The sequence below is a fragment of the Mesocricetus auratus genome, unplaced genomic scaffold (genome assembly GCF_017639785.1).
Source record: "Mesocricetus auratus isolate SY011 unplaced genomic scaffold, BCM_Maur_2.0 Super-Scaffold_100027, whole genome shotgun sequence".
Classification (NCBI taxonomy): Eukaryota; Metazoa; Chordata; class Mammalia; order Rodentia; family Cricetidae; genus Mesocricetus; species Mesocricetus auratus.
In genome coordinates this window covers 2,622,289-2,634,384 of record NW_024429208.1, presented here as the reverse complement: position 1 = coordinate 2,634,384, position 12,096 = coordinate 2,622,289, and the positions used below count along the sequence as shown (strand labels likewise).

At 59.2% G+C, this 12,096-nt stretch overlaps 2 protein-coding genes across 4 annotated transcripts; one reads left to right on the top strand and one right to left on the bottom strand.

The window, feature by feature from the left end:
* Positions 1–113: 113 nt before the first annotated feature.
* Cfb (complement factor B) lies at positions 114–6,263 on the top strand. The gene is made up of 18 exons (XM_005086836.4): positions 114–304; positions 405–638; positions 1,077–1,262; positions 1,601–1,774; positions 1,996–2,097; positions 2,198–2,334; positions 2,590–2,728; positions 3,055–3,186; positions 3,308–3,409; positions 3,485–3,622; positions 3,991–4,088; positions 4,444–4,561; positions 4,914–5,067; positions 5,177–5,253; positions 5,417–5,517; positions 5,598–5,730; positions 5,805–5,854; positions 6,057–6,263. Exons 1-18 carry the CDS (start codon positions 241–243, stop codon positions 6,210–6,212), a joined length of 2,295 nt encoding a protein of 764 aa, XP_005086893.1. The 5' UTR covers positions 114–240; the 3' UTR covers positions 6,213–6,263.
* A 146-nt stretch (positions 6,264–6,409) lies between these two features.
* On the bottom strand, positions 6,410–12,000 carry Nelfe (negative elongation factor complex member E). Of its 3 annotated transcripts, none has more exons than XM_005086838.4 (11): positions 11,900–12,000; positions 11,377–11,459; positions 9,602–9,671; positions 9,373–9,518; positions 8,632–8,706; positions 8,481–8,518; positions 8,013–8,335; positions 7,783–7,927; positions 7,646–7,700; positions 7,379–7,481; positions 6,410–6,578 (listed from the first exon to the last, which is right to left on the bottom strand). In XM_005086838.4, exons 2-11 carry the CDS (start codon positions 11,449–11,451, stop codon positions 6,508–6,510), a joined length of 1,101 nt encoding a protein of 366 aa, XP_005086895.1. In that variant the 5' UTR covers positions 11,452–11,459; positions 11,900–12,000; the 3' UTR covers positions 6,410–6,507. The 3 variants fall into 3 exon arrangements, with proteins under 3 accessions (XP_005086895.1, XP_005086894.1, XP_021079152.1); XM_005086837.4 differs by lacking the exon at positions 11,900–12,000 and adding an exon at positions 11,757–11,886; XM_021223493.2 differs by lacking the exon at positions 11,900–12,000 and adding an exon at positions 11,757–11,854 and having other exon boundaries at positions 11,377–11,463.
* Between the last annotated feature and the right edge of the window lie 96 nt (positions 12,001–12,096).

Sequence of the window (12,096 nt, the reverse complement as noted above, 5' to 3'; positions counted from 1 at the left end):
GCTCAGCAGGGGCCCTCCTTCGTGAATGTTCCGGGAAACCAGTGTCTGCTTAGGGCAGGCCAGCCAGACTGCAGGTGCCAGAGCAGATTGCATAAAAGGCCTTGGGCCGGTGGGAAAGGGCGTAGCCAGGCCGGGCGGGCGGGCTCTGCAGTTTCAGCTGGGACGGAGAGCCAAGTGGACACCCGAGTGAGCTGGAGAGGGCTTTCAGCCGCTGGCCTCTCGCTCTTGTTCTCCGTGACGATGGGGAACAATCTGTGTCCTCCACCCTGCCTGGTCCTCTTGGTCTTAGTCCTCTCCTCTGGAGGTAAGCAAGGGACACCCCATCTGCCTTTTGTCCCCAGCATCTGTCTCAACTTCCCGGGGGGGTTGGGGGCGGCCGGGCTTCACCAGCCCTTTCTCCGCAGGCGTGAGCACGACTCCAGTGCTTGCAGCCCGGTCCCAGACCGCCTGCCCTCTGGATGGAGTAGAGATCAAAGGCGGCTCCTTCCAGCTTCTCCAGGGTGGCCAGGCCCTGGAGTACCTGTGCCCCTCTGGCTTCTACCCATACCCTGTACAGACCCGAACCTGCAAAGCCACAGGCTCCTGGAGCGCCCTGCAGACTCGAGACCAAAAGGCCGTCAAGAGGGCGGAGTGCAGAGGTTGGGGGCTTGGGAGCAGTGGGCGGCAGGGGCAGGGCAGGTGGGGGCTGCTCAGGGCTTGGTGACTGCGTGGCTGGCAGGCTGAGTGGTGGGCACAGCTCTGAGGGTGCGTGGGGCAAGCGTCTCCTCACGCCAGGCGGCCCTGGAATGTAGCTGGGTGGGTGTCCTGCACACGCGGAACAGGTGTGGTGGTTCATGCCTGTAATCTTAGCACGCAGGAGGTAGGGACGGGAGGGTCGGAAGCTCAAAGTCAGCTTCAGCTTCACCGTGAGTTTGGAGTCAGCCAGCCTGGGCTACATGAGACCTTGTCTCAAGACAAAGCAGTCCCCAAAACACAAGGAGGGACAGCAGGTTGAGGGGACCGGGCCAGCACTGTTTCCCAGTGACGCGAAGGAACTCGAAACCGCCCTCGGTGACTTCTACCTGTTTCCCCTAAAGCAATACGCTGCCCACGGCCACAGGACTTTGAAAACGGGGATTACTGGCCCCGGTCCCCCTACTACAACCTGAGTGACCAGATTTCTTTTCAATGCTATAATGGCTACACTCTCCGGGGCTCGGCAAACCGCACCTGCCAAGCGAATGGCCGGTGGGACGGACAAACAGCTATCTGTGATGACGGAGGTGAGGAGCAGGTCACCCCGACTTTACCTTCCCCCGAGGGCTTCGCCCTGGCAGGTCACCCCGACTTTACCCTTCCCCCGAGGGCTTCGCCCTGCAGGTCACCCCGACTTTACCCTTCCCCCGAGGGCTTCGCCCTGCAGGTCACCCCGACTTTACCTTCCCCCGAGGGCTTCGCCCTGGCAGGTCACCCCGACTTTACCCTTCCCCCGAGGGCTTCGCCCTGGCAGGTCACCCCGACTTTACCCTTCCCCCGAGGGCTTCGCCCTGGCAGGTCACCCCGACTTTACCCTTCGCCCTGGGAATGCATGGGCACTCCAATTGTCCTCATGTCTCCGCAGCGGGATACTGTCCCAACCCGGGTATTCCCATTGGCACAAGGAAGGTGGGCAGCCAGTACCGCCTTGAAGACACTGTCACTTATCACTGCAGCCGGGGACTTGTCCTGCGTGGCTCCCAGCAGCGAAGGTGCCAGGAAGGCGGCTCGTGGAGTGGGACAGAGCCTTCCTGCCAAGGTGACGCCGCCTGACCCGCTGCTCTGTGGGCCGGTTTTTCCCTGCTGTCTCCACTCGAGGACGCTGTTTTCTCACCACCTGACCTTAGCTCCTCCCCCGCACCTCCCAAACCTCCCCGTGGGTTCTCTGAACTCTAAGCCTCTCCTGGCCTGACATCCCAGCAACCTGTCAGAGTGTCCTCAGCTCCACCGACATTCGACCTCCTCTCTGGCCGTCCCTAGATTCCTTCATGTACGACACCCCTGAGGAGGTGGCAGAAGCGTTCCTGTCCTCCCTGACAGAGACCATAGAAGGGGTCGATGCTGAGGATGGGCACAGTCCAGGTTTGAGAACTGGGAGGGAGGTTGGGCGGGAACCTGGGGGAGGGCAGGTAACCTGGCAGGGACGATGCGTGCCGGAAGCTGAGTGTCTGATGGTGCCCAGGGGAGTACCAGAAGAGGAAGATCGTCCTGGACCCCTCGGGCTCCATGAATATCTACCTGGTGCTGGATGGATCGGAAAGCATCGGGGCCAGCAACTTCACGGGGGCCAAGCGCTGTCTCGCGAACTTGATTGAGAAGGTAGAGCAGAGCTTTGCCTCCCTTTGAAAAGAGGGACCTCACGCCCCTTGCAAGCCTGGCCTTGTGTCCCCAGATCATCAGGGTCCTATTGTCCCCCCAGCCTCCTCCCAGAGCTGCAGCTCCTGGCCCTCACCCTGGCCCGCCCTGTCTCAACAGGACCCGCTGAGTCCTCGTGACGCTGTTCTTCTTTTTTTTTGGTTTTTCGAGACAGGGGACGCTGTTCTTCTAACACAGTGACCTCTTGCTCACCCACAGGTGGCGAGCTATGGGGTGAGGCCAAAATATGGTCTAGTGACCTACGCCACAGTCCCCAAAGTCTTGGTGAGAGTGTCTGAAGACAAGAGCAGCGACGCTGACTGGGTCACAGAGAGGCTCAACCAAATCAGTTATGAAGGTCAGAGGGCAGGGCAGGGAAACCTGGGAGGTGCTCGTAGGGGCTGCAGTGACCAGAGGCTCGGGGCCCTCTAGAGATGGCAAAGAAGCTGACCGAAGGTGTCCTTGAGCAATGGGGATTGCTGGGAAGGCTGGGAGAGCCCAAAAGGTGAAGATCAGCAGGGCTTGGTGGCGTACACCTTTACTCTCCAACATCCAGAAGGCAGGCGGACCTTGGTGAGCTCCAGGCCAGCACGGTCTGCGTAGCGGAGCAGAAGTTACAGACTGTGGGCTCCCGGTTGTCATAGGCTTCCGAGGGCCAAGGGGCTTGACCTCTTCCCGATACAGACCACAAGCTGAAGTCGGGGACCAACACCAAGAAGGCTCTCCAGGCTGTATACAGCATGATGAGCTGGCCAGATGATGTCCCGCCGGAAGGCTGGAACCGAACCCGCCACGTCATCATCATCATGACCGATGGTGAGGCCTTTCTCCTACCCCACCATCCCCCCATCTCCTGCGCCGGGTACACACGTGATTGTCTCCAGCCAGTGTCTGTCCCTGGGCCCACTTCCGTGGTCCCCACATTTGTTTTCCACAGGCTTGTACAACATGGGTGGAGACCCTGTCACCGTCATCCAGGAGATCCGAGACCTGCTGGACATTGGCAGGGATCGCAAGAATCCCCGGGAAGATTATTTGGGTGAGTGACCCGGCTGGGATCCAGCACTCTCACCCCTCAGGGCCTGGACCCTCACCCCCCCTCTCTCTGCCTCAGATGTGTATGTGTTTGGGGTCGGGCCTCTGGTGGACTCCGCGAACATCAATGCCTTGGCTTCCAAAAAGGACAACGAGCAGCACGTGTTCAAAGTCAAGGACATGGAGAGCCTGGAGGACGTTTTCTTCCAGATGATTGGTAGGGAGACGCAGGGAGACTCTGTCACTGACCTCCCTCGCCCTGGCAAAGTGGCTCCCCCCTTCCCCCTTTCCTCCTGTGCACCCCAGCATCTTGTTCCCCGAGGATCTTCATTTCCTGGTCTCACAGTCACAGAACTCTGAGAGCTCAGTTTACGGATGTGGAAACTGAGGCCAAGACGGGCTCGCCGAGACTGGGTCTGAAACGCCCAGTCCTCAGATAGACTGGCTTTAAGGCGTTCCTCACTGCGCCACAGGGGTTCCCCGTCTAACACAGGGGACCACTCCTCTTCCTCCTTGTTGGAGGGAGAGGGGATCCAACGAAGATGACCGCCAGGACCTGAGCCTTCACCGTTCTTTCTCCGCTAGATGAAACCAAATCTCTGGGTCTCTGTGGCATGGTGTGGGAGCATAAGAAAGGCTCGGATTACCACAAGCAGCCGTGGCAGGCCAAGATCTCAGTCACTGTGAGCATCCCAGCAGGGGGGGCTTGTGGGAAAGATGATGAAATGCTAGCCAGGTCTGTCATCCCAGCTGTGGAGGAAGCTGAGGCAGGGCAGAGATTCACAGCCTGCTCGGGCTATAGTGAGTTCAAGGTCAGCAACAGAGACTGAAAACGGAAGCTGGGCGGGGTGGGGCTGGCGGGTGTGTGTGTGAGGGGCGTGTATGGTAGGTACCCCCAGCTCCTGGGAGGCAGAGCCACCCCGAGTTTGTGGTCAGCCAGGGATAGACAGACAGACAGATGGACAGAGGGGCACAGCTATGGAGCCAGCCTCGAGCGGCACATACTCAGAGGCTGACACCACAACGGTCCCCCTCCAGCGCCCGCTGAAAGGCCACGAGAACTGCATGGGGGCCGTGGTGTCCGAGTACTTCGTGCTGACGGCAGCGCACTGTTTCACAGTGGAGGATCAGAAACACTCCATCAAGGTCAACGTGGGTAAGGTGCAGCCAGTGCTCGTCTCGGGAGCCCATCCTAGGAAGCACTGAGTGCCTGACCAGTCCTTACAGCCAATGCTCATCTCAGGCCGTCCTTACAGCCAGTGCTCACCTCAGGGCCGTCCTAGGAAGCACTGAGTGCCTGACCCGTCCTTATACCCAATGCTCATCTCAGAGCCATCCTTACAGCCAGTGCTCATCTCGGGGGCCCATCCTAGGAAGCACTGAGTGCCTGACCTGTCCTTACACCCGAGGTCAGGGGACTCAGAACTCAGGCCATGACAAGGGGCCAGAGCCGGCAGGCCGCTTAGACACATAAACCACATAAACCCGTGCACATTTCCCTCCTCCAGGAGGGAGGAGGCAGGACCTGGAGATCGAAGAGGTCCTGTTTCACCCCAAGTACAACATCAATGAGAAGGCGGCACAAGGAATCCGTGAGTTCTATGACTACGATGTGGCCCTCATCAAGCTGAAGACCAAGCTGAAGTATGACCAGACTCTCAGGTGAGCGGGCCAGGCCCCCGGGGAGCTGGGGAAGGTGGGTTTGAGGCACAGGACGCTGGGCACAGGGCAGGCTGTCTGCCGCCCCTGACTGTCCCCATCCCCTCGACAGGCCCATCTGCCTCCCCTGCACGGAGGGAACCACCCGAGCCTTACGGCTTCCTCAGACGGCCACTTGCAAGCAGCACAGTAAGGCGTGGTGCAGGACAGGACAAGGCTGCCACCCAAGGCAAAGGGGTCGCAAGAGGGAGGAGGGCTGTGTTCCACTTGGGGCCTGAGGGACAGCGGATGGGTAAGAAGTGAGGGGACATGGTGACGGGTGGGGAGACAGTGTGACCTGTCACTTGTGTAGAGGAGGAGCTGCTCCCCGTGAAGGATGTCAAAGCGCTGTTTGTGTCTGAAGAGGGGAAGAGACTGACTCGGAAGGAGGTCTACATCAAGAACGGGGACAAGGTGAGGAGGGGCTCCTAGAGGGCCAGCTAGGCCTGCTCCTTCCCAAGCCAGCTCTGGTCATCGCGGCTTCTCCCCCGCAGAGAGCCAGCTGTGAGAGAGATGCTCTGAGGGCCCAAGGCTATGACAAGGTCAAGGATGTGTCCCAGGTGGTCACCCCCAGGTTCCTCTGCACTGGCGGGGTGGACCCCTATGCTGACCCCAACACTTGCAAAGGTGAGGTGTGGCTCTGGCCGCGTTGCAAGCCCACAGGGCCCAGCCGCCTCCCCTACAGCTTCTCTTTTCCACAGGAGACTCTGGGGGCCCTCTCATTGTTCACAAGAGGAGCCGCTTCATCCAAGTGAGTCTGGGGGAGGCGCCCAGGGCCCACATACACACGAGGGGACGCTTGGTGTGCGTGGCTGACGATAAGCCGAGCGTCCGGCCTACGTGCACCTAGGAAGGCGGTGCCGGCTGGGCTCCTGGTGAACTTCTTTGGGGCAGCTTGGTCTTTCTGGGGTTATGAGGTGTCAAGTGACCACGGCGACCCTTCCCCCACACAGGTCGGTGTGATCAGCTGGGGAGTAGTGGACGTCTGCAAAGGCCCGAGGCGGCAGCAGATGGTCCCTGCCCACGCCCGGGACTTCCACGTCAACCTTTTCCAGGTGCTGCCCTGGCTGAAGGAGAAACTCAAAGATGAGGACTTGGGTTTCCTATGAGGGGCTTCCGGCTGGGAGGGGTGAGGGTCGAATTAAAACAGCTGCGATAAAGACTGTGTTCTTCATCTTTTGGGGGTCGAGGGGGGGAGGTGTGTGTGCACTGGTCACGTTGCTACAAGTAACATCAACCCTGACAGCCGCTTTTGAAGGTTTAACCCGATCCCAAGTGCTGAAAAACTAGAGGCTGAGGGGGTGAGTGAGCTTCTGCCCTGAGTTTTACTGAGACCAGCTTGGGGGCAGGCGTATGAGGCACAAGGAGTCCAGCTTCGTGTCCATGAAGCTATCCACAGGGCTCCTACAGATCGTCACTGTACACAATCTGGGTCCTCTTGTCCCGGTGGCTCCCCTTAGGGCTGTTCTGGACAGCTAAGGAGGGAGGACAGGGACAGTCAAGGTGTGAAGCAGCCCACGGTTAGACCCGAGGTCCCAGTCTATCTCTGCCCTGGCCTTGGCCTACCAGTGCTTATGCTGCCCCCCCGTGGCCAGAGTCTCACTGCAGCTCAGAGACTGCAGAACCGTATTGCTGTGCGTGAGACGCGTGAACGATGAAACCATGAAACACATGACATTAAAGATGAGAACATCTCTGTGGCCCCCGCTGACACGCTGGTCAATTCTGGTTCCTACCTGGTCTGCGGGGCCTCTTGCTCTGAAAATCTGTCCACACCGAGGAACCCTCAGATCCCAAGTCTCGGCTGCTCTTTGCTTACGCTCCTCATTCAAGGATTCTGTCCTACACCCGTGGGCCAGAGGCAGCCCCCCTCTGGCCCTGCACCCTGCCTCTCTGACTGGCCGTCCTCTACAGAGCCTGGGTCCATGGCCCAGGGCTTCTGGGGCTGCTCTCAGGGGACCCCTTCGCTGCAGCTGCCACTTCCGCCGGGCAGGCCAGGATTGCTGGAGCCCAGTCAGCCCCTAACGCACTTGATCCCCAAACCAGTCCTGGGTCACCCTTCTCTCTACAATTCCCATCTCGATGGTTCCAGACACAGTTTCAGTGCAGATGCCGCTCTGGCTCCTGCTCTCCCCATGCCAGTCACTGCTGGGGCCCTACCTTTCATGTCCCTCCTCTCCCCTCCCCTCCATCACCTGCCCGGTGCAAACCCTCACCCTCAGCGCTCTAGGAAGTGGGCTGTAGGGAGGGGACGAGGGAAGAGTGCCATTCTTACCGAGGGAACCCCAGACAGACTTGCCAGTGGCAGCGTCCAGCATGGGCTGTTTGCGGGCTATGTTGACTTTGAGCTGCACGGATTCCACCTGGGTCCCATTGAGCTGTGGGGCAAAACGCGAGGGGACAGAGGGTGGGCATTACAGGGAGCCAGGTGCTGCCACCCTGGGTACCAGACAGGGCCCTGAGGATGGAGTTTTTCTGTCAGGAGAAGAGGTGGACAGGAGGGACAGGAGGGACAGGAGGGAGGGGTCTGAGAAGTCCCAACCTCAGCTACGGCCTGATCTGCAGACTCCATCTTTTCGTAGGTGACGAAGGCACAGCTGGGGTGAGAAAAAGCGGGATCAGGGGCGGCTCACGGCCCTAGTGTCCCCACGCAGCTCCTCCCCAGGTGCTCATCCTTACTTTCTGGGCGGGTCCATGGAGAGGTCGATGATGTTCCCAAAGGGAGAGAAGGCCCCTCGGAGCAGGGTGGGCGTCATGTCCTCTCCATACACATAAAGGGTGTTGCCCTTCCGAGGGGCCCTCCTCTCGGGGAACGAGTCTGACCCTGTGGGTCAGGAGTCACAGTCACGACTGAGTCCCGGCCACCCCCACTTTAGCAGGGCCCACCAACCCTGACTAAGAGCACTCACTGCGGAAAGGGCCCTCGCGCTCTCGCTCCCGGTCTCTGTCGCGGTCTTTGTCTCTGTCGGCGCGGTCTCTGTCTTTGTCTCTGTCGCGGTCTCTATCTCGATCCCGGTCTCTGTCGCGGTCTTTGTCGCGGTCCCTATCTCGGCTTCTCTCATGACTTCGGTCCCGGCTGCGGCTTCGGGGAGGGGAGGCTGAGGAGCGGCCACCACCGTGTTCTTCGTAGCTCCAGTCAAAGCCTCGAGGTGGGCCGTCACCAGCCCCGGGGCCCTCTGACTCTTCTCCATCTGGTCCCAGTTCCCGCAGCCGATCGCTGGACGACACAAAGCTGGGGAGAGGCAGACAGTAAGGACAAAGGGGGCGCCATCTTCTTACAGACACGCACTGGCTGCAGCTGCTCCTTCCCGTCCAACCCTGAACCTTCCAACGCCTCTGGCCACTGACCCCACACCAAACTGTGGCTTCTCTCTAACCTTTCATACAGAGATTTCCTCTGGGGACGTCTGGACGACTGAGGGGGAAAAAAGATAAGGAACAATTAAGATGATTCCCGGGAGCAGGAGCGGGACCCAACATCTGTGGGTCTTTTGTCTTCCACCCCAGCCGCACAGGAACCATCATTACCTCCTGCAGGTCCTCGTCAGCGGAAACGCTCCTCTGGAACGGCTGGAAGGTGGGGGCAGGCCCCTTCTCAGGGTCCTGGGAGGGGAGACGCTCATGTTAGTGCCGCCCAGGAGGGCGTCTCTTCCCTCTCCTCTGGGCTTCTCATCTAGCTCCTCCTTCATTCCTATCACGCTTCTTATTGACGATGCTGGTCTTTTCGTTTGTTTTTCAAGACAGGGTTTCTCTGTGTAGCCCTGGCTGTCCTGGAACTCCCTCTGTAGACCAGGCTGGCCTCATACTCACAGAGATCCGCCTGCCTCTGCCTCCCGAGGGCTGGGATTAAAGGCGTGCACCACCTGGCTTGCTGTGCTATTTTTAGATAAGGGTTTGGTTTATGCAAACCTTCCTTCAACCCTAGCAGCACAAATGTGGAAACCAGAAACGTAGGAGCCACCTAGGCTTCCTGTGTGACAGACAAGAAACCTAATGGTCCCACAGTGTGTGGTGGTGTGCCCCTCTAGTCCCAGCTGCTAGCGAGGCTGGGACGGGTGTGTCATTTGAGCTCATGAGTTGGAGACTGGCCTGGGGAGACAGTGAGGGAGGAATAAAAAAAGACCAAAAGCAGAAAAACACCCTGACCCTCAGAACAGCACAACTTGCTGGTATCTGAATGTACACGATTTCCCCTAAACTGACCTCCCTTCCGGCTCGGAGGGCTCTCACCGACGTCAAGAGTGCCCCAAACCACCGTCCGGTGCTCACCTTTAACTTCCCCTCCAGGGTCCGAGAACGTTTGAAGCCTGAGTTCTTAGTCTCAGCCTTGATGGCACTGATGGCTCCTGACTTCACCAGCTGCTTGGCCTGTTCCGTTGCTGTGGCCGTGTCCACCACAGGTTGCTCTGACAGTGCTGGGGGAGAGGGGAAGGGGGGATTATGCCGCTGTGGCGGAGGGCAGCCCCGTGCTGCTCCCTCCCTGGTCCCCGTTACTCACAGCGTTTGACGCCACCCTGGCTGGCCGAGCCACTGCTACTTTGCTTCTTGAGAGCCAGCAATGCTTTTTTCTGGGAGGGAGAGAGATTAACCAGAAGAGGTTTGTCATCCAAGGTGCCGGCCTCTTACGTGTATCCCTAGAGGGGCCACACACACGGTGTCCGTGTCCTGGAGTGGCACATGTAGTCTCTACATCACAATGGTGCTGACAGCGTTTGCCCTAACCAAGATGTGGCATCCAAAGGCTCTCTAGTCTACTTTGGAAGTTGGAAAAAAAGCAAAACAAGCCGGGTGTTGGTGGCGCATGCCTTTAATCCCAGCACTTGGGGAGTCAGAGGCAGGCGGATCTCTGTGAGTTCGAGGCCAACCTGGTCTGCAAGAGCTAGTTCCAGGACAGGCTCCAAAGCAATACAGAAAAACCCTGTGTTGAAAAACCAAAAAAAAAAAAAAAAAAAAAAAAAAAAAGGGAAACAAAGCAAAAAAAAACCCTAAACCCTACCGTATAAGCTGCAGTTAAGCCCTGGGGATTTTACCCACCTATCTGTGCGTGTGTAAGGAGGCTGTACAAAAGTGAAACCCTAGTTCCTAACCCAGGAAACGTAACGACCATAGACTGACGGCCAAGAACAACCCAAGGCGCTAACCAATCACAGCTGGAAGCAAGTAACGTTTTCAGATGCTTAAGTGGTTATCAAACTGGGACCCAACACACACAAAAAGATATTTTAGATAAAAGAAAACAGGGCCGTAAAAATGCAGAGAAAAGGTCTTGAGATGTGCTTTTGTTTTGTTTTGTTGTTTTTGTTTTTCGAGACAGGGTTTCTCTGTGTGGCCCGTGGCTGTCCTGGAACTCTCTCTGTAGACCAGGCTGGTCTCAAACTCACAGAGATCCGCCTGCCTCTGCCTCCTGAGAGCTGGGATTAAAGGGGAGCGCCACCACTGCTTGGCCACCAGGATGCCTGTTTTAAGAGTAATTCTTTTTCCACAGGGATACTAAGCAGAGATTTCAAGGCCTTGGTCTATACACGACGTGACGTGAAACCTCTGAAGTGTTTTCAATGCATCAAGTGTGTCCCCCAAAACAGCCAAGCAAACCCCTGTTCTGAGGGGCTCGCAGGAATGAGTCACCCGAGACATTACTGATCACAGGAGCGAGGGCGGGAAGACCGCAACGGGAACCCTGGAGCCGAGGATCAACCTGGGCTGTGTGCTGAGATCCAGCTTCAAACGACGGAGACAAAACAGAAAAAGACAAAGTGGGAGGGAGGGACAGAGGGCGGACAGACGTGACGGACGCTCTGCCGTGTAAACAGTGTAGAAGCCAGAGGAGAGCTGAGTGCGTAGGGTGGTTCAGGTACGAGTGTTCCAGGCTACCCGAAGCTACACAGCTTCAATCCAGCCTGGGGGCTAAATGGTGAGGCCCTGTCTGAAGGGGGGGGGGGGTCAGACTTTAAAAACGGAAGTAGACCACACAACACAGGAAGGCGGGTTTAGCTTGGCATCTGATGCTTCAAAAACCCGTACTGAATGGGACCAGGGATCCAAACGTGACACCCCCCCCGCCCGGCTCTGGGATGGCAGTAAAACCTCAGGAACCACGCGACAGGTCCGCGGAGGGGGGGGGGCTGAACAGAAAAGTAGGGAGGACTCAAACTATAGGCGAAACTCTGGGTATGAGGCAGGAGACAGGAGAGCCACCCTCCCCAACTATGGCCTCACGCTCACCCGGGGTGGTCCTCGGAGTCTGGCAAAGGCTTGGGCCAGCACCTCCCTTACCTTTTTCTTGAGTTTGTTGAATTTCTTCTGCAGCGCCTCTTCCTCTTCGCTCAGGCCGGGGGGTATCACCAGCATGCTGGCTCCTGGCTCAGGGGCAGAAACCCAAGACATCACTTGCCTAGCGGCCACCCGCCACCACTCGCACAGCCAGCCCGACTTCTGCGGCCACCCTCGTCGGCGCCCCACGCTCCAGGCCCGCGCTCGCCCTACCGCGGCAGCCTCCGGCCCCCTGGCTTCAGCGAGGCTGCTGTCCAGCCTCCCGCTCCTTAAGTCAACCGGCGTCCCCGCCTTTGCCCAAGGTCCAGACGCCAGAGCGTCAGCCCGGAGAAGGGGAGGCACTCCCTGCGACCCCCATGCCCAGCGCGGTCAGCCCAGCCAACCTCGGGGTCCGGAGGGCGGAGAAGGCGGCCGGGCCCGCGCAGCGCTCTCCGGGCCACCGCCGGTGGGGGAGGAGGAGGAGGACGCGGGGGTCGGGGGCCCGCGCGGGGAAGGCTCGCAGGATGATGCGGGACGAAGCCCTCACCTGAGGGGGCGGCGCCCGGGCCGCGGTCGCTCCGGCGCCGCCGCCGCCGCCGCCGCCGCCGCCGCGCGGGCTGCTCAGCGCGCGGGCTCGCTGCGATGACGCACACGGTGGGGGCGGGACACGCGGTAACCAAGGCGGCGAGGCGCAGCCACTTCCGCCCGGCCTGGCCCGGCTCCCCGTCTCGGCTTCGGCGCCCG